This window comes from Ambystoma mexicanum, chromosome 11 (assembly GCF_040938575.1).
Source record: "Ambystoma mexicanum isolate Mex_15411 chromosome 11, UKY_AmexF1_1, whole genome shotgun sequence".
NCBI classification, from domain to species: Eukaryota; Metazoa; Chordata; class Amphibia; order Caudata; family Ambystomatidae; genus Ambystoma; species Ambystoma mexicanum.
In genome coordinates this window covers 138502958-138522567 of record NC_090934.1, presented here as the reverse complement: position 1 = coordinate 138522567, position 19610 = coordinate 138502958, and the positions used below count along the sequence as shown (strand labels likewise).

Genomic DNA, 19610 nt, shown 5'->3' with positions numbered 1-19610 from the left:
TCTATAGTTCTAAAGAACTTCTTGGATAGTATTTCACAAAGTTAGTTCAGAAAATCACTTGTAGGAACACAAGCCGTTAAGCCTGTGCAAGGGCAGTTGAAATCAACTCAAAGTTAAGCAGGTGCAAGTCTCAAGTGAGACAGCACGGGTTAAGGCAAGAAGGTAAGTTCCCCCGAGCCCAAAACAATGACTTTGTTTAGAAGAAAAGTGTTCCAGCTGGATTCCGTCTTGATACAGCCAAGCAGTCCCTGGTTACTGAGTCTCATTCTTGGGGACAAGATGGAGGACGTCTGGAGGGCACCTGTGGCAGTACTCGGGAAGGTAATTGGCAGCTACGGGCTCTCTCTTCGATTCAGTGGCTTTGTGGTTTCAGCGTTTCACAAACAGCACTGATGCATATCGAATATCTCTGGTTGGACTTCCCTCACCACAGTCCAGGAACGATGGGGCAAGGAGACGCTGGATCAGTATTTCCTGCTTCTGGAGTATCCTTGGGAGGCACCTGGAGATTTTTTTGTCTGGCTTCGTTCCGCGCCAGACGTTGTACTCTATTAGGGACGCTTGACCGTTGGCATTGGGCTTATGCAGCAAGGGAGAGGGACAGCAAGTCTGGGATTTCGCCAAAGTAGAGTTTGTCTCTGGGTTAGTTGGTTCCACTTAACCAAGGGAAGAAGTCGTCTGTCCGGAACTTCTGTTGATATGAAAAGTCAGCACAGCAGCAGGTCTTCGCCGGGCAATTCAAAGGTCCAGGGGGTTGCAGCGGCTTCTCTTCACGATTTCTTCTTCGGATGTTTCTTTCAGTGGTCGATTCTGCTTCTAGTCTCCAATCCCTTGCCTTTTAAGCAAGTCTCCAATTTATTCACAGCCTATGCTGTTAATCACACAGCAGAGTGGCTGTCCTTTTAGGACAGCCAGCTGGCCAATCAGGACTGGTTTCGATCACGCACACCTAGAGACAAAGGACAGGGGATTTTCAGGACCCTCCCTCACATCCTGTCCTTCCAGACACACGAGCCAGGGGTGGGCATCAGGGCTGAAGCCCGCCGAAGGCAAAACGCACAAAGGGCCCAAATCTATCAATGCACATATTAAAAGCCAAGAAAGACCTCACAAACAGAAAATGGCACTAAAAGAACACTGGGCCATTTTGACCAAATGGACACCCATGGGTGCTGTACTGCAGCTGAGGGTTCAGCCTGCGTTAGCAAAGCACACTGGTAGTCAAAATTAAACCACTGCCACCAGCCATTTAAAGTAATTAGGGTAACAATGTTACATGAGAAAGTAGGTGTCATGATCTCTGCTTCCAAGAGGTCAGGACTTGCCCAACTCCCTTGGAAGCAGACCCATAACCCAGGTTCCGAGCGCCAACCGGTCCCAATTGGGACCTTTTGGACTCTGTCCTGGCGCCGGTGGCGCCAGGCTCATAAATGTGCCCAGTCCCAGCGCTGGAAGCGCCGGGCTCATAATGCTTGGGTGGACTTACCTGCGGCAGACCATGCTGCTTACTTACCTGCCAGTTGAGCCTCTGATCCTCTTCTGTTCGGGACTACTTTTCCTGTTGGGTGGGGCAGGAGCCACTCCCTAGGTTCAGAACCCTGGAACTCTTCTGGAAAGCAGGGACTCTTTTCTTTCCTAGGCGTGGTTGTGGAAGGAGACGCCTAAGCACTACAGGAGGCTATTTAAACCACACCCGATAGATGAATCTTGCTTTGTTATTCTGCATCCTCTGCAGCAGAACGCTCATCGTGTCTTCTGCATCTGATCCTGGGCCTAAGGAAAAAGGCTTACCATCCTGAATCCAGTCTTCAGCAACACCTATAAAGACAAGAAAGAACAGGTTAGCATTACGGTCTTCAGTGACAGCGCTCCTTTTACCTGATCCATCGGCTGTCATCAACGCCTCGCACTGCATTCCGGCATCTGAAAGACAAAAGCTTACCAATTCTGCGCACGCTCCGGAGGCCTTCGGCGCTGCATCCCGCATCTGAAAGATAAAACAAGGTGCGTTTAAAGACTTTGGGGAACTTAAATACTCACGAGCCATTACTCCTTTCACATCTAACCCAGTGGGTATTCGGGCACCCTGCAGCCACTCCGAACTTATACCTGCAAAGGAAAAAGACAGAGCGCGCCGTGAAGCAGGCAGCAAGTGCTTACTTACGTGCTTCAAGGCGCTTCTATTAATCACATGGGCTCCATCTTCGCCATCGCCGGAACCCTGCAAAACAAGATACAACATTACTAAAGACTTTTAAAGACATTTGAATTACTCGAAACTTACCGTGCGTGAAGAAAACGACGGACAGCAGTCCTCTGAAGTCAAGAGGCCTGCTTCCCTTATCCAGTGAGGAAACTGGTTTCAGCACCCTGCTCCGAAGCAGATGGAGAGCACGGCGTTCACTTACCTAAGGTGAGCGCGTTAACCTTTGGGGTCCTACAGGAGAAGAGAAAGGGAAGAAGAGAGAGACATTCAATAACCCAGTTCATTAATCCCATATTTTCTATCTGCAGACACCTTACCCTTCAAGTCAGACATACAGTGCACAGCGGTCCAGCCCAAAGAGCCAGCCGTGTGTTACACATCACCTTAGAAGATACGGTATATGCCCAGTCAAGACCGGCGCCTCTACGGGAATCAGGTGAGCGTTACAGTAGGATAAGAGGCTACTAGGTAACCCCCTTCCCCACCAGCACTCCACATACGATGGTGTGTGCTGGACATACGAAGAAGTAAGGTAAGAAAGATCAATTTCACCTTACTATTCTTGGGAACTGTAGTTCACCCAAGAAAAGATATTTAAACCTTGAAACATCTAAAGGATTTCTTAGTGACACTGCACTGTGATGCTGTGTCACCAGACAAAAAGCAGATGCATATGGAGTTTGTCAGACTCCAAAAACAATTCAAACATGAAATCCAAATCAGGGAAAACGGTCCCACTCATTCAGGAGTTAAAATTAAAAATTCCTTAGTCCAGCAAAAGTGCTAGGAGTCTCTAAGTCGGGAGGAAATTTCACAGCAATGAAAATCCTCCCTAACAAATGTATAAGGGATCCAAAGATCCTTTCTACTCTTGGGAACTGTAGTTCTCACAAGGTTAGTCAGAGAAAGTTAAAAGGGGAGCCCAAAGGGCAACCCAGCAACAATAGGCAGCATGTGCCAAATGTTGTTGAAGATAACATATTTTAAAGGTACTATGGAGAGTCTAATAAGTGACAGAGTAAAAGACTGAGTGTGGAAAAAGGTTCCCACTCGCTGAGGTATAAGGAAAAATAATCCACCAGTAAACCAAAAATGTTCTAGGATTGACACAGGTCAGATCATTACTATGAAAATCTTACCCAACACTCGTCCGCCCAGACTAAGAAACAGGAGGATCTAACCCTCGCCAGGATGGATCCCATGTTTTAAGGCGGTTAAAACGGTTTGCTGAGTCCACCAGCAATCTTTTTGTAACTCTTGCTGTGATACCTTTTTAATATTAGTTATCATTTGCAAACTTTATGCCCTATAAGTATTGTTGGGCACATTTCTCTTATATAATCGATAGGGGATCTGAGTTAACAGACCCTCGGAGGTTGGGACAACTTCTGAACTTACAGTAGAGTTTTTAAAGGGGTTCTTATAAAGAAACCTCAGACACCTAGAGGGGTCCCCATGATTCCTCACCACCTTTCCTTCTGGAGCAGGTTGGGCCTCGGGTATCTTAGTTGGGGTGCTTGTGGCGAAGCATTGTACATGCTCCCACTTCCTCTTGGATCTAGCTTTACCTTGGTTAGAGGTTTCCCTTTTAACACTAGGATTTATACTGAAGTCTTCAGCAGAAGATCAAACAGTCTCAAGGTGTTTAGCCTTAGACTTGGGTTTCCTATATTCCCACCAGTTTTGAGAATTACCAGTCAAAGGTCTAGATAGGTTTCAAACTTGTCTATCCACCTCTTCCTCAGAAGTAGTGTGGGTCAATGACTTTACAAGTGGACTTGAAATGGTAGAGCATTGTTTAGGCTCCCATTTACCTAATATTCTAGATTTTGATTTGCCTTTGTTAGAGGTTGCCCTACTAACCTAAGGACTTATAGTGGGGTCTCTGGAGAGGATTCCACAGATTTAGAGTTCTCTTGAAACGGAGACCCTGGCTTTTCTGCAACACCTATCCAGCTCTCCTGGTGGAGTAGTTGTAGTCAAAGGCTTTTTATCAGCCGGCCTAGTAAGAAAGCTTTTCTTAGATTTCTTGTACTGCTTTTTATATTTCATTTTTTCAGGCCTTCTGGTCACTGTGAACTAAAGGAGAAAACCTAATTCAACCTTTGGGTCAAGGACACTGCTTGCCCTCTTAGGTTTGTTTAAAACGCCTACTTTCTTTACATCCATCTGGATCACCTCCACTGTAGATGGGTTTTCAGCTTTACCCAGTTTTAGAGTTTTAGGACCCGCTTTCACTTTATGTGGGTTTTCAAGGGGTTCAGCCTCTTCAGATGTCTCGAAGGATAGCTCAGGGGCAATGTGCTCGCCTTGGAAGCAAGACAACACGGAGCACCACAGGTTCGATCCCCGGGTCCGCGCTTGGAAACCTCTGGGTATTAAGCGCGTTATAAATCTATCGTATCAAGGGGCCTTTACTCTAAAGGACATACACCACACACGGTGTGTGACATGAACACCAAGGTTCTTGTTAGCCCTAGGAATTGCTTTCACAGCAGATGGCCGCGAGTCCAGGTTTTGAGATTCAAGGACTCCCTCCACTGTCTGTGAGGTTTCAAAGGGACCTGCTACACAGGTTCAACTGTAGGCAGTCACATCAGTGACTTTAACAACGTATTTATACAGTGTTATAGTTCTTGCTAACTGGGTGAACCACTTCCACTCTAGATGGATTTTCAAGACTCTCAGTCACCTTAGCCAAAGAAGGGGTCACAGGATTGACCACGAGCTTTGTGGGACTAGATGCTCAGTCCTTATTTCAAGTTATGGGTGCTACATCCAAGTGCCCTTTAGAGTGGTAGTTAATGCCTTTTATATCTGATGAGGGGTCCACTAAGGCAACCTCTTAAGAGCCTCAACCTTTTTTTTACAAGGGGGCTCAGCTGAGCCAAAGACTATAGCTTTTCTGCTGTACTCGGTAGTAACAGATTTCTTAAGGGATGAGATGGCACTATCAGACCCACCTTTAGAGTCCCTTAAGGGGTTTAGAAGCTTTCCTCTTATATCTATTTATGAGAGCTTCTTTTGCCCTATACCAGTTACTTCTTTCCACTTCATGCAAATCCAAGAAAACTTGGTAGTCTCTCTTGTGAAGCCTAAAAAGAACCCAGGGTATTCTATCATTCTCACATAGACCAAACATTTTACAGGTGAGGTCAAACGTTTTCAGCCATACTATGTCACCTGAATCACCAATTCTGGAAGCCTGGCAGTTGCAGACGTAGAATACCAGAGAATTCTGTTAGGAATTCTGTTAGGGAGAATTCTCATTTCTGTGCTAATTCCCTTCAACCTTAGAGACCCCAAGCTCTTTTGTTGGACTTTAGGACTTTTAATATATTATCCTGGAGTGAGACCTTTTTTCCTCACTCACGTATTTGATCTGATTTGGACTCTGTTTCTCTTTTTGTGTTGGAGCCTGACAAACTCCTTGGGCATCTACCTTTTTGTATTGTGACACACTGCACCTTCAGTGCAGTGTCCCAGAGAAATCCTTTGGATTTCTCATAAGGTTTAAATACTGTTCCCAAGAGTAGTAAAGTGAAATTTACTTTACTTATCTGTTTTTTCTATGTAGGTCCAGTACAACCCGTCTTATGTGGAAGTACTGAGGGGGGGGTGTTGCTTAGTAGCCCCTTTTCCTACTTACTCATGTAAATATGTGTATGTTACCCTCATGACATTTAATGGCTGGTGGCAGTGGTTTAATTTTCCTACCATTGTGCGTTTTTACTGCAGGCTGAATCCTCGGCTGCAGTAGTGCACACATGGGTGCCCATTTTGTCAAAATGTCCCCGGTCTTCGTTTTTTTGCCATTTCTTGCTTGTTAGGTTTTTACTCTGCGCGGCAAACCAGGTTTAACGCCTTTGTTCATTTTGCCTTTGGCGGGCTTCAGTGCTGAAACCCACCTCTGGCTCAAGTGTGTCTGGCAGGGCAGGAAGCGAAGGAGGTGCCCGAAACTCCCTGTCCTTGGTCTCCTTGGTTACCTGAATGCACCCAGTGGTGATTGGCTGGCTGCAGGACAGGCATCCTACTGTGTGAGTAACAGCTAGGCTGTGCATGAAAGGGAGAAACCTGCATAAAAGGTGAGGTCTCTTGAACAGAAGGCAGAGTCAACCACTGGAAGAAACATCTGTCGAAATAACTTGGAAGAGAACCTTGCTGTACCCTCCTGGACCGCTGAACTGCCCGGTGATGCCCTGCTGCAGTGTTGAAGCTCCAACTTCGCATCGACTAGGGAAGCCCGGAACAGACTACTTCTTCCCTTGGTTTGGTGGGATCAACTGACTGTAAGATGAACTTTGCTGGAACCTCCCCTCCCTGCTGGCTGTACTTCCATGCTGCTGTTAGAACTGGGTGCCAGGGATTAGGAAACCCAGAATCGAGTGCATCGTCCTTAAGCCAGACCCAAGCTCCAGGAAGATCATGAGACCCTCCCGAAGCAGGACGACCCACGCCTGAGCCACCTCAACAGTGCTGGACCCCAGAAGCCCATCAAGTGTCCAAGAACCACACTGGTGCTAAAGTGCTGCTGATTTAGAATGAGCCTGTAGCGGCCGCAGACCTTCAAACTGCAGTGCCGGAGTCCTACAGACGTCCTCCCTACGACTGAGGCCCAAGAACCCAGGATCTGCAAGACTGCAACCAGAACAGAAGCCAGCTGGATCATCATCTTCAAACCTAAGGTACTGTCTGGACTGAAGGGGTGCTTGCCACTTTTGTCTGTAGCTTGCTTGTTCTCACTGGAGACTTAAAGTAGCTGCTTTTGGCAGAGTTGCTTGAAGCTCTGCCCTTCACAAGCCTAAACAGCATGTGGCCCAGCAGTGATTCTTTTTCTACAAGCTCTCTTAAAACATTGTGCAAGACTTTTGCGCTATCTAAAGAAGTGCCTCCGCTCCATAGACATTTTGCAAAGTGACTTTGGCTGTCTCGGCTCCCTGCAGACTATTCTAACCCATTGACTTAGGTTTTAACTGTCCCTCATAGGTGGTGCATACGTTTAAGTGATATTGCTGGAAAAGTTCTAACCTAGACTATATTAGGAGATTGTAAAGTATTCACATGCTCTGAGAAACTGTTAATTTTTTCCTAACCTATTCCTTTTCCACAACCTCAGTATTGTATTAAGTGAAAAAAAGTGATATATCAATGTCCACAGTGTCCTAGTAATTTAAGTCACCTCAAGGTGTACGAAGTGTGTGTGTGTGTGTGTGTGACATCCCAAAAGAGTATCTACTTGCTTAACTTAAATCTGAGGAAGTGTTGTGAAGTGTATTTTTATTGTTGCATATTGCCCTTTCTAAAGAAAGCTTATTTAAAACTTACTGTTAAATAAATAATTATTTCACTAGAAAACCTTGAGTATAAGTGTTATCTGGATATTTGTAATTGTGAATCTCTGTTGCATCTCTACAGCTCACATTTACCCCTCTTGCGAGAAGTCTGGCTGCTCAGTCACTCTAACAACTTGTGTAGTACAGACCTATACCAATAGGTGGGTTACCTATTACCAAGAGGACAGGGCTGGTGTAGTCTCCCTCAGGGATGCTACATACAATCTTGCCTAACAGACCCTGAAACAGAAGGGTCCAGAAACCTGTTTTTTACAGATTGGTTATACTTTTTCTCACTTTCCCAGATCTTCAAATTGTGTTTCCACAGGAATTGCCGTTTATAAAGTTCCCGAGTCATTTCAGAAGTCATGGTAGGAGGTAAGGTAGAGGCAGGAGAAGGAGAGTGGGGTGAACTAACTCCTCCTAATCAGAACCCTCATATTACTCCTCAGAAACCCTCATCATCCTCCCTCTCAGACAATATTGTTAGAAGTGGACATAGGTTCTCTGGAGCCATTCTTGTGGTCCCACAACCTTTGTATTAAATCAAGTTTACTTTACAAATAAGGCCCATTCTTTTCTTTGCAACATAAGAGTAGTCCTCTATAGCAGGCCATGGTTTTGATTCTTGTGTAAAATACAATAAGTACACTTTACTTTGGCTAAACCAAACCTACTGGATGATTTCCTTTGGACAGTGTTTATCAATAATCAATGTAATGCAATACGCATGTATCCCAGCACATGCCAACACTGTTGGGTAATAATTGGTGCAGTCACACTGGGTGAGACTACACAACACTTATCTGCTTGGTATCATTCACACTTCTAACTTGCGTAATACAGACCTATACTAAAAGGTGGGTTACCGAATACCAAGCAGATAAGTGTTGTGTGGTCTCACAGAGTGTGACTGTACCAATTCTTACCGAACATGTGCCAATTCCCTTTAACCTCAGAGAGCCCCAGCTCTTTTGTTGGACTCAGGGCTTTTTAATTTTTACTCCTGAGTGAGTGGAACTTTTTCCCCACTCCCTCATGTGTTTTTCAGACAAGGATGTGTTTGACTTCTTACTGTTTAATGGAGTCTGGTAAACTCCATAGGCATCTGCTTTTTGCATGCTGACACACGGCACCTTCTGTGCAGTGCCACTGAAGAGTCCCTTGGACGTCTCTTAATTTTTAAATACATTTTCTTGGGCAAACTACTGTTCCCAAGAATAGTAAGATTGTTGGGTCAGTTTTTCTAAAGTCCAAGTAAAGCCATTCAACTGAGGCAGTACAAGAATCCACTCTTAGTATAAGGCTGTACCACTGGAGTTCAGGGTAGTGTAGACCGAGCAGCCAGGCTGATCTCCGGAGGGCGAGAGGGCTGTAGAATCAGTATAGACATTGTAATACAAGTGGTCCATAAAAGCATTGAAACACTATGTATTATAAAGATAAATGGTTTATTTAAATCCATGTAGGGCCAGAAACTTCTTTAAGGGAAATGAGTACGATCACAGATCATGTAAACACATTATTGAAAAACACACTATGCTTGAATGTACACAGACCGAAGCATATAACACCTAACGGGAGTTCTAGGGAAGTCAAAACCAATAGTTAGTTTTAGGTTACTTTCAGGAATACCAGGGTGGTAGACCCTATCAGTTGTCCCATGACGCTCAGCAATAAATCCTATAGTAATATCAACTGGGCAATAAACCTTTCTGATCTAGTGAAACAGATTCTAGGAACAGTATAAACCTATAACTCTGATTCAGGGTAAGTCTTATAAAGTCTTATTTAGGTGGACTTCATATAACTGTCCTAACACTGTTGATGGCATTTTACTTGGTCTTATGGTGTAGAATGGTACCAGATTTTCTCCTTGTGCATCTTTTTATCATGATGGAATTCCTTGTTTTTAGTTTGTTGCAACTTTACAATGTTTGTGCCCTAATAAGTTTTTCTTTTTCTGTGCAGGGACATGGAAAGGAACAAAGATATTGCTTTCCTGGAGGCTCAGGTCTATGAATATGTGGAAGTTCTTGGGGTAAATGCATGAGCCTTTTCAATGAAATGTTTCTGATTCTATTAACTGGAGTTCTAAAATCTGTTCTCCCACTCACCTCGGCATTCAAGAGAGAAGCATGTTCAACTCGTATCTCAATTTTAAAAAGAATACCTTTAAATGTCCACTCTAATGGACATGTATGTTCATCTTTGTGCTAGTCTTCCTCCAACCCCAAATTCTGTATTTTGAAGTTTTTTAATTTCTTTATCTCATTATAGCAAAAGATTTTGAAAAATCTTTAAAGTGGTAGTTAAAGCAGTTGGTGGTTGCAACTGTCTCCATTATCACAGAACACAGACGAGAAACCAAACCATACTGCTTGCCTGGTTGATGAACAGTTTCAACGTCACATGTCTTTACTTGTCCTCTTTGCTTGTCTTTCCCTACACCATAGGAACAGCGGCATCTCACCCATGAGAATGTTCAGCGTAAGCAGGCCCGTACGGGGGAGGAGCGAGATGAGGAAGAGGAGGAACAGATCAGTGAGAGTGAAAGTGAAGATGAAGAAAACGAAATTATTTATAATCCCAAAAATCTTCCCCTGGGATGGGATGGCAAGGTGCACATTTACCTTGTTTGCAGCAATTGAATAAGGGTCTGCTGGGTTGATGACCATTGTGATGTAATTTTCATTAGAAGCATATTTGGGTCTCAAGTTTTCATAAGTTAATTTTGTAAATGCTGTTAGCCTCATGGTGTGGTGAGCCAGCACTTGCGAGAGATCAAATTTTAGCTTTTGTTGGATTCTACGGTTTCTTAAAGATGACTGAAAAAACATGCACTTTGTGTGTCAGAAAGTAACTGCATGCCATTGCGCTGTTTGGTGCCGATCCAGGTTTGGGGCTCAATGGCACCCTCGGGCACGCTGACACATTCTTGGTCTCCCAGCAAGACGTGGCTACATCACAAGTAAGCTGCTAGATGCAGACTATTATGGAAGACCTTTTCAGCAATGAGGGCAAAATAAAAAATGACAACTTGGGACTTTTATCCTAACAATTGGTATGCAAATCTAGGCTCATAATGTACTCGCTACACCTGCCTTTGGCATGGAGGAGTTTTAATTGGGCATACAATGATGTATATCTGGGTACTGACATTGCTCCTAGTTGGTACCTGTTAACGAAAATAGGGCTAATTTATTAACTTTAACAATGTGCCAAAAGTCTCCCTGCCTCTGTCAAGAGTAAAATCAAAAGAACCTTCACAGTGAATGCAACCAAATGGGCAAAAGAATGATTAAAACCCATTTGCAATAATTTAGACAGCAGTCATCTGTTAGTCTTTTAAAGGGCACTAGATAGAAATTGTTTCAATTTGTGGGAGGCTCATTTATATTGACGTGTACACTCCTTTCAAGCCCTCTTCTCCAGCCACACCATATGCCCCCGACTAATGGAAGAGTCAACATATGCAATAGATCGGAGATTAAATTGGAAAATGCAAGTATTATTGCGTTCTAGCAATACAATGTACAATACTCATAGACGCAAACGTTTCAGAGCTTTCTTAAAAAAAAAAAAAAGCTTTCTTGTCATTTTTGTGTGTTCCTTACTAAACGAAAACATGTTGGGGAGAATGTTCATTTCTGTGCTAATTCCCTTCAACCTTACAAACCCCCAGCTCTTTTCCTGGACTTTAGGACTTTTTAATTTTAACCCTGGAGTGAGACTTTTTTCTCACTCTCTCTCACATGTGTTTTGACCTGATTTGGATTGTTTCTTCTGGTTTTGGAGTCTGACAAACTCCATAGGCATCTACTTTTTGTATGGTGACACACTGCACCTTCAGTGCAGTGTCAGAGAAATCCTAGAAATTTCTCATAAGGTTTAAATACCTTTTTTATTGTGTGAATTACAGTTCCCAAGAATAGTAAAGTGAAATTGACTTCACTTACCTTTTCTCTTTTGTAGGCCCAGCACACACCATCTTATGTGGAGTGTTGGGGGGTAGGGGGGTGGGGGGGGGTTACCCATTAGCCCCTTATCCTACATTCTCATGTAACATTTTTTATGTTACCCTCACTACTTTAAATGGCTGGTTGCAGTGGTTTAATTTTCCTACCATTGTGCTTTTCTACTGCAGGCTGAATCCTCCGCTGCAGTATAGCACCCATGGGTGACAATATCATCAAAATGGCCCCGTTCTTCTTTTTTCACCATTTTCTGTTTGTGGGCTCTTTCTTGTGTTTTACTCTGTGCATTGAGCCAGGTTTGAGTCGTTTGTTCATTTTGCCTTTGACGGGTTTCAGTCCTGAAGCTCGCCTCTGGCTCCAATGTGTCTGGAAAGGCACGATGTGAGGGAGGCTCCCGAAACCCTGTCCTTGTCCTTTTGTCTCTAGGAATGCCTGAATGCACCCAGTCCTGATTGGCTAGCCCTGCTGGGTGAGTGATATCTAGGCTGTGCATGAATGGGAGAAACCGGCTTAAAAGGTGAGGGTTTTGGGACTAGAGGCAGAGTCAACCATGGGAGAAACACCCGACGAAGAAACCCTGAACAAAGCTTGCTGCATCCTCCTGGACCTTTGACTTGACGGTGAAGCCCTGCTGCTGTGCTGAAACTCCTTTTTTGATTCCACAGAGAAGAGAAGCTCTGGAAGGGACGACTTCTCCCTTGATTTAGTGGGACCAAATAACCCCAAGAAGAACGCCACTGGGCCATCTTCCCTGACTGGCTGTACTTCTTTGCTGCTGTAAGAACCGAGTGCCAGGGGTCGAGAAATCCTTAGCCGAGTGCAACGTTTGAAATCCTGCCAGAAGCTCCAGGAGTCTCCTAAGGACCCTCCAGAAGCAGGACGACCAGAGCTCAAGTCTCCTCACCAGAGTGCAGGACCCCCAATGAGTGAAGGAAGCCCAACCGGTATCGGAGATCCGCGACGGTGCTTTTACTAAGTGATGAAACAGCAAAGTACTGCGGAACCGAAAAGAGCCCGTAGCTGCTGACGACCTCCAAAGTCCCGCCGCAGGAGCTCTTCAGCTGTCCTCCCTCTTTTCCCCACGACTGCGGCTCAGGAACCCACAGTCTGTGTTAGGATCCTTTTTCTGAAGTCTCACTAAGGGCTTAGTAAAACCATTCAACTGAGACCGTGCAAGACTCCATTCTTAGTATAAGGCTGTACCACCTGAGTTCATGGTAGCGTAGACAGTGCAGCCAGGCTTATGTTGGGACGGAGAGAGTGCTGTAGAATCAGTACAAATTAAATTGTAATAAAAATGGTCCAAAGAAACACTTATGTATGTGAAAGAAATGATTTATTTAAATACAAGTAGGCCCAGATAAATCTAGAGATACATGAGTAGTATCGCACATTATATGTAATCACATTTATAAAAACACAACACTATGCTTGAAGGTCCACAGACCAAAGCATAAACCTTATTTGGGGAGTAAAAACCAATGGTTACTTTCAGATTACAAATAAGTAATTCAAGTGTAGTAGACCCTACCAGTTGTACCGTGACACTCGGTAACAAATCACATAATCAGTCAACTGAACAGTATACGTTTTGTGAATAGTGGAACACTCCTTCTAGGTACAGTAAAAACCTACAACTGCTTTTGTATTAATACACATTTATACTAGGTGAGTAAAAACCTATATACCTTTTTCAAGGAGCTATCAGCAACTTGGGGCAGGTATAAACCCAAGACTCTTTTTGTATCTGTCTAAACAGCACAGCGAAAGCAAAACCCAATGCTGCACTTAATGATTCAGTTATTCTAGGTTGGTAAGACCTAATGCAGACATTCTGAACAGGCTAACAGCTAGACAGGGGAAGCAAGACCCAGTTGGGGGACACTCGTACAATTATCCTAACGGGAATAATGTGGTGAAAGCAACACATTACTTTTGATAAGAGGTGTACAACAACCAAATCACAGGCGAGTAATATACCTTTACATCTACTCTTGGAATGGCAAACAGATCTAAGGAAAGAAAGATGTTAATCATACTTTTGAGAATAGTGCATCACACATCCAAGGTAAGTAAGAACTTTTTGTAACTGTTTACTCTTAAAGTTAGTTACCAACTAACTCTTTCAAGTAAGTAACTTTTAAACACTTCTTTTCTAGGCAAAAGGCCCAATCCTTAAGTCTTTACCTTATTCTTGGAGCATGAGTGTTATCAGTGGCAGAAGGTCACTAGGATCTAGTGACCAACAGACAGTGTCGAAATAGGTTCTTTAGTAGCAAAAGTCAGAGTTCCTTAGGAAGAATGGGTGAACAGGTGAGTATTTTATTTCTAGGGTTAGAAGGCTGTCCAGGGGCTTCACAGAAGACACCGTAGCAGGATTCTAGCAGTGGGACTGGGTGCACTGGATGAGAGGCCTCCCCATCACAGAAAACACCCCACAATTACACAGGAATCCGAAGAGTCTGAAGGTAAGTACATACCCAAGTCAACATAGTACCACAGCATTGAAGATGATTTTGCAGCAAGAGGACTTCAGAATCTTCAGCCAAAAACCTGGTCAGTGGATTCCTTGTGTCGACAGAAAACAGGGACTTTGCAGCAGGGATCAATGGAGAAGTCTCTAAGCAAGGTTTTCCTCACTGCTGGATACGGTTCTGTGGATTTGGCGCCTTTTACAGGAGCACCGAAGAAGACAGAATATCGCAGTCAGATTCTTGTCGTTACAAAGGTCCAGCACTCTGGTGAGGGGACTTTTCAGACTATTCGTGTCTATGGAGATTCACAAGGATACCCACGAAGTTTCAGTGAGATTCGGAAGACCGCGCACTGCACAATGGCTCGAGGTCCCAGGGTATTGCAGCCCTGCAAGGTCGCAGCAACACATGGGATGGCTCAAAATGCAGGTCCTCTTGAGTCTAGTGGGTCTCCCCATGCTCTGGGTCAGGGTCGTCGTTTTCAGAGTCCCCAGGTCGATTGTAAGGAAGGGCTATAGCAGGCTCCGGTTACACAGCAGGTTCTCCGGTCGCTGGAAATGGTCTCTGCCGCTTTTCCTTCATCATCCTCTTCGGTTTCTGTTGTGTTCGACTTGTCTAAAGCTTCTAGGCTCGCAGTATTTAAAGGAACTACAGCACAACCTCTGCATTCTCTCCCTGCATTTTCCAACAAGGGGCGGTCTGGTTGTCAAATCGGGACAGCCAGCCCCCCACTGGGATTTGTCCCCATTGAGGCAAGGAGGACGACAAAGTGCTGTGGAGTTTTGGACTCCTGCCTTCATAGACGGACTGGAGGCTGGGCAGGGAGTCCAGGGGACTCCTGCCGAAGATAAAAATCGCACAAAGGAATTTCCCACCCTGGATGTAAGGGTAAGGAACAAGAAAGGACAAGAAACACTAACATGGTGAAAAAAGAAGAGGGTGGGGCCTTTTTGGTAAAATGAGCTCCCTTGGGTACCTTTACTGCAGTTGTAAACACAGCCCGCGGTAAAGGTGGACCAAATGAACACAAGTTATCACTGCCATCGGCCATTGAAGGTTAGCTTGTCCCTGTAACAGGATTGTTAGTTTTAGTGTGAAAGGGGATGCATTGCATTTCCCCAGCACTCCACAAAAGGTGGGGTGTGTTGGCTTCACAAAATAAGATGTTAAAGAGATCCAACGATCCTTTCTACCCTTGGGAACTGTAGTTCTCTCTAGGTTAGCCAGAGAAAGTAAAATGGGAGCCCCTAGGGCAACCCAGCAACATGCACTCATTTTAGACTGTTATTGCTGGGAAAAGCTTGTCTAGATTTCATTGGGAGATTTAGTTGTCTTGACATATACTGTGAACCTGTTGGGGAGAATTCTCATTTCTGTGCGAATTCCCTTCAACCTTAGAGACCCCAACTCTTTTGCTGGACTTTAGGACTTGGAAGGAGTGAGACATTTTTCTCACTCTCTCATGTATTTTGATCTGATTTGGATTCCGGTTTCTTTTGTTTTTGGAGTCTGACAAACTCCATAGGGATCTACTTGTTGTATGGTGACACACAGCACCTTCAGTGCAGTGTCACAAGTAGGGGTGTCACGGTATTAGTTTTATGGCGGTACGATAACCTTCTTGCCAAATGACGGTATATCATGGTTATCGCGGTATAGCAGGTGGAGTTAACCAATATTAGCAAATATTTTCTAAAAGGTCATATATTGTCAGGTTTATCATCGCAACCAAAACCAGGCACCCAGGGACAGAAGTGGGCTTCTCAACATACTTTCCACTGAAATGCCACCTCTTCCTTCCACCAAACACACGTGTGGAGAGGAGGGGGGCCTGCTGCGACTGGTAATGCAAACTGGATAGCTTTTCTTAAGTGGTCATTTAGGCTTTTAGCTCCCCACTGGCTACTAGTGAAGATGAACATGTTGCCATCTTTATAACCTGCATGCCACAGATCAATGGGTGCTGATGGTAGTATACGCTTGTGTGCATACACACGCACACTCTTTACGTTACAGCCTTTAGTTTACTTGCGGGCCAAAAGGTGTTCAGTAATTACGGCCATCTTACCCTTTGGTATGGCAGCAGGGAATAACCGCAGAGATGAGTTAATTTCGCAGTGTGACTTATATGTAAATTCAATGATGGAACCAGGGAAATCCCCCATTGTCATATGTTTAGCAAACATTATCCATTATAAATATATAAAGCCCAAAGCCACCATCCCAAAGTAAGCTCTTTTTCCTTCTTGGCACTGTATTTATTCTTCCTATTGCTAACATACTGATTTTGTGTCTGGTCAGACACGTGTGGTTTATGGAATGGCATTAAAAACTGCTCCAACTGAAACTACTTGGCAGATGGCACATCCAACAGTGCAAGACCAAGACTGCGCAGCAATTGCTTACTGCAGCCTTTCCAAATCAGATTGTAAAGCACAGTTAACAGTATAAACGGTATACCGGTATAAACAGTGTGACGGTTATTATTGTTCAATTAAGTGGTTCACGGTATCTTTAACGGTATACCGTTACATCCCTAGTCACAAGTCCTTTGTATTTCTCATAAGTTTTAAATACCTTTTCTTGGGTTAACTACTGTTCCCAAAAATAGTAAAGTGAAATTTACTTTACTTAACTTTTTCCTATGTAGGTCCAGCACACCCCATCTTTCCTACCTCCTCATGTAATATTTGTTACCCTCACTACTTTAAATGGCTGGTAGCAGTGGTTTAATTTTCCTACCATTGTGAATTTTTACCGCAGGCTTAATACTCGGCTGCAGTATAGCAGCCATGGGTGACCATTGTGTCAAAATGGCACTGGTCTTCTTTTTTTTTGCCATTTCTTGTTTGAGAGGTCTTTCTTGGGTTTTACCCTGCGTGCCAAACCAAGTTTAACCATTTTGTTCGCTTTGCCTTTGGCGGGCTTCAGTACTGAAACCCGCCTCTGGCTCCAGTGTGTCTGGCAGGGCAGGAAGCGAGGGAGGTGCCTGAAACTCCCTGTCCTTTTAGTCTACAGGGCAACGTGAAATCACCCAGTCCTGATTGGCTGGCGGGCTGGCTGTTCTTGCAGGACAGCCACCCTGCTGTGTGAGTGATAGCTAGGCTGTGCATGAATGGGAGAAACCTGCATAAAAGGCGAGGATTCTTGGACTGAAGACCAAGTCGACCACTGGACGAAACATCCGACAAAGCAATCTTGAAGAGAAGCTTGCTGCATCCTCTTGGACCATTGAACTGCCCGGTGAAGCCCTGCTGCTGTGCTGAAGCTCCAATTCCTAATTGACTAGAGAAGCCCCGGAACAGAGGACTTCTTCCCTTGAGTTGGGGCGACTGTTAGGCAAGGTTTGGTGTGGGTGCACTACAACAACCTTGACCACCTGGCAATAGGAACCTAACCTTTGGTATAAGTCTGAACTACACAGGTTGGTAGTGTGGCTGAGCAGCCAGGCTTATCTCAAGAGGGGCCAATGTGAGCAGTATGTGAGTTACACAGATTCAGTGACCAGTATCCAAATAAACACTTATACTCAAGGTTTCTTGATTAAACAATTAATGTATTTAAGTTGGTTTGAATAAGTCTTCTTCAGATAGTGATACACAAATACACTCCAAAATACACACTCTTAGTTTCTTTAAATCGGCAACTACCCATTTGGGATGGCGCACACACGTCCTACGCCCTTACATCACTTAAATAACTAGGACACTGTGGACATTAATATATTACTGGTATATTCAGAGCAATACTGAGAAGGGTGTCAAAGAAAAGGGTTATTAGAATAAAACAAGAGATCACACAAATATTCTGAAGCAGATGAGTACTTTTGAAAACCCCCAATGCAAAGTAAGTTATCCCTTTCCTGGAGGGAAGGCAAAACACACAATCCGAGGGAGGAAGAGTCATTCAGGGAGGCAGACCAGCCATTGTCAATTGGGCAAAAGTCTAGGTGAGCTGAAGCACTTCTTGTAGGTAAGTAAAAGTCTTTTTCAATGTTTTAGAAGCCTTTGTAGAGAAGTAGAATCAATGTAGGGCCACAAGCTGTGTAGGCTTGTGAGGTAAAGAAGTTGTAAGCAAGTCTACAAAGCCACCAAGACAAGTCTCAACTGAGAACAAGTAAGGCTACACAGCAAGAGGTAAATTCTCTTAGACTTTACAGTACCTTTTGGTAAGAAGAAATTGTTCCAGCTGGCTTCTGTTCCTGTGCAGCTCTGCAGATCATGTTTTTCCTGTGGCTCAGTCATGGGGACAAGAGGGAGGACTTCTGGGGACTCCTGGACTGCATTGGGACGGTCTAGCAGCAGCAAAGGGTAAACTTCAATTCAGCTGCACTTGGCGGTTTCAGCTCCTCGCGTGTCAGCAAATGGCACCTCCGTGGGTTCTCGGATACCACTCTAGACTTTCCTTGCTTCTGGGGTCCACACTATGTTGAGGTGGCTTAGGTTCAGTCAGTCCTGCTTCCTGGGAGTCCGGAGGATCTTCCAACAGCTCGGGTCCCACTTAAAAGTGATGCACTCCAATCTAGTGTTCCTCTCCCTGGCACTTCGGTTCTTGCAGCAGCAAGGAAGTAAAGCCAGCTCCGAGAGGATGTCCAGACGAGTTCACTTTTGAGTTGACTGGTCTCACCAACTCAAGGGGGAGAAGTAGTCCTTTCAGGGCTGCACCGGGCAATCCAACGGTCCAGGAGTTGCAGCAGGCGTCTCTTCCAAGTTCTTCTCCGTATTCCTTCGTCCAGTGGTCGACTCTGCCTTCCAAGCCACAAAGCCTCGTCTTTTATGCATGTTTCTCCCATTCATTCCAGCCTATTTGTCAGTCACCCAGCAGGGTGGCTGTCCTTGCCAGACATCCAGCCGAACAGTCGCCTTTGAGTGCATTCCTATAACCAAGGGGATTAAGCACAGGGAGTTTTGGGCACCTCCCTCACCTCCTGCCCCTGCCAGACACTCTGGAACCAGAGGCGAGACGGGCTTCACTCATGAATCCCGCCAAAGACAAAACGAACAAAGTGACCAAACCTGGTTTGGCACGCAGAGTAAATCTCAAGAAGGACCTTTCCAACAGAAATGGCAAAAAAAGACCAGTACCATTTGAAAAAATGGCTCCCAAGGGTGCTTTTGTTACGCTCACCTGGCTCCCACAGAGGCGTCGATCTGGACTGCTGCGGTCTCCACCATTGTGACGCGTAGGGCCGAGATGACGGACTGGACTGGCCCATCTAGCTTCGTTTGCTTTGCCCGTAGGAATATTCTTCTGTAAATGGAGGAAGGGAATTATCCACCCGTGGAGTTGAGTGTAAATCCCCCCCACCCTGCTGTTCTCCCCCACAGATCACCTTTGATGTCCCCTCTTATAGTCTCACCTGATGATTTGAAAAGATGAGCTCTCCATCCTGCATTGAGTGCATGGGCGCGTAGATAACCAGTTGCTTCACTGGCTCGAAGGAATTGGTGAGTTCCAGGACAATATTGACTCCGATATTCCCGGCAAGACGCTGTAAGTATGTAGTTCGTAAGAGTTCAAATGCCTGACTTTCACTCTTGTCCGATTCCTTGCAGGTTGCAGCTTGACCCTACTGAAGAGTTCCTTGTGGCAACCGGTAATGTTCTGGTAAGGATTTGTA

The 19610-nt window shown here is 44.8% G+C and overlaps 1 protein-coding gene across 1 annotated transcript in view; it reads left to right on the top strand.

The window, feature by feature from the left end:
• The window catches only part of SF3A3 (splicing factor 3a subunit 3), a 373604-nt gene that overhangs the window by 179726 nt on the left and 174268 nt on the right, over window positions 1–19610 (top strand). The window contains exons 12-13 of the mRNA XM_069622664.1: window positions 9511–9580; window positions 9996–10160. Of these exons, the coding sequence (XP_069478765.1) occupies window positions 9511–9580; window positions 9996–10160 (235 nt within the window). The remainder of the gene's footprint in view (window positions 1–9510; window positions 9581–9995; window positions 10161–19610) is intronic.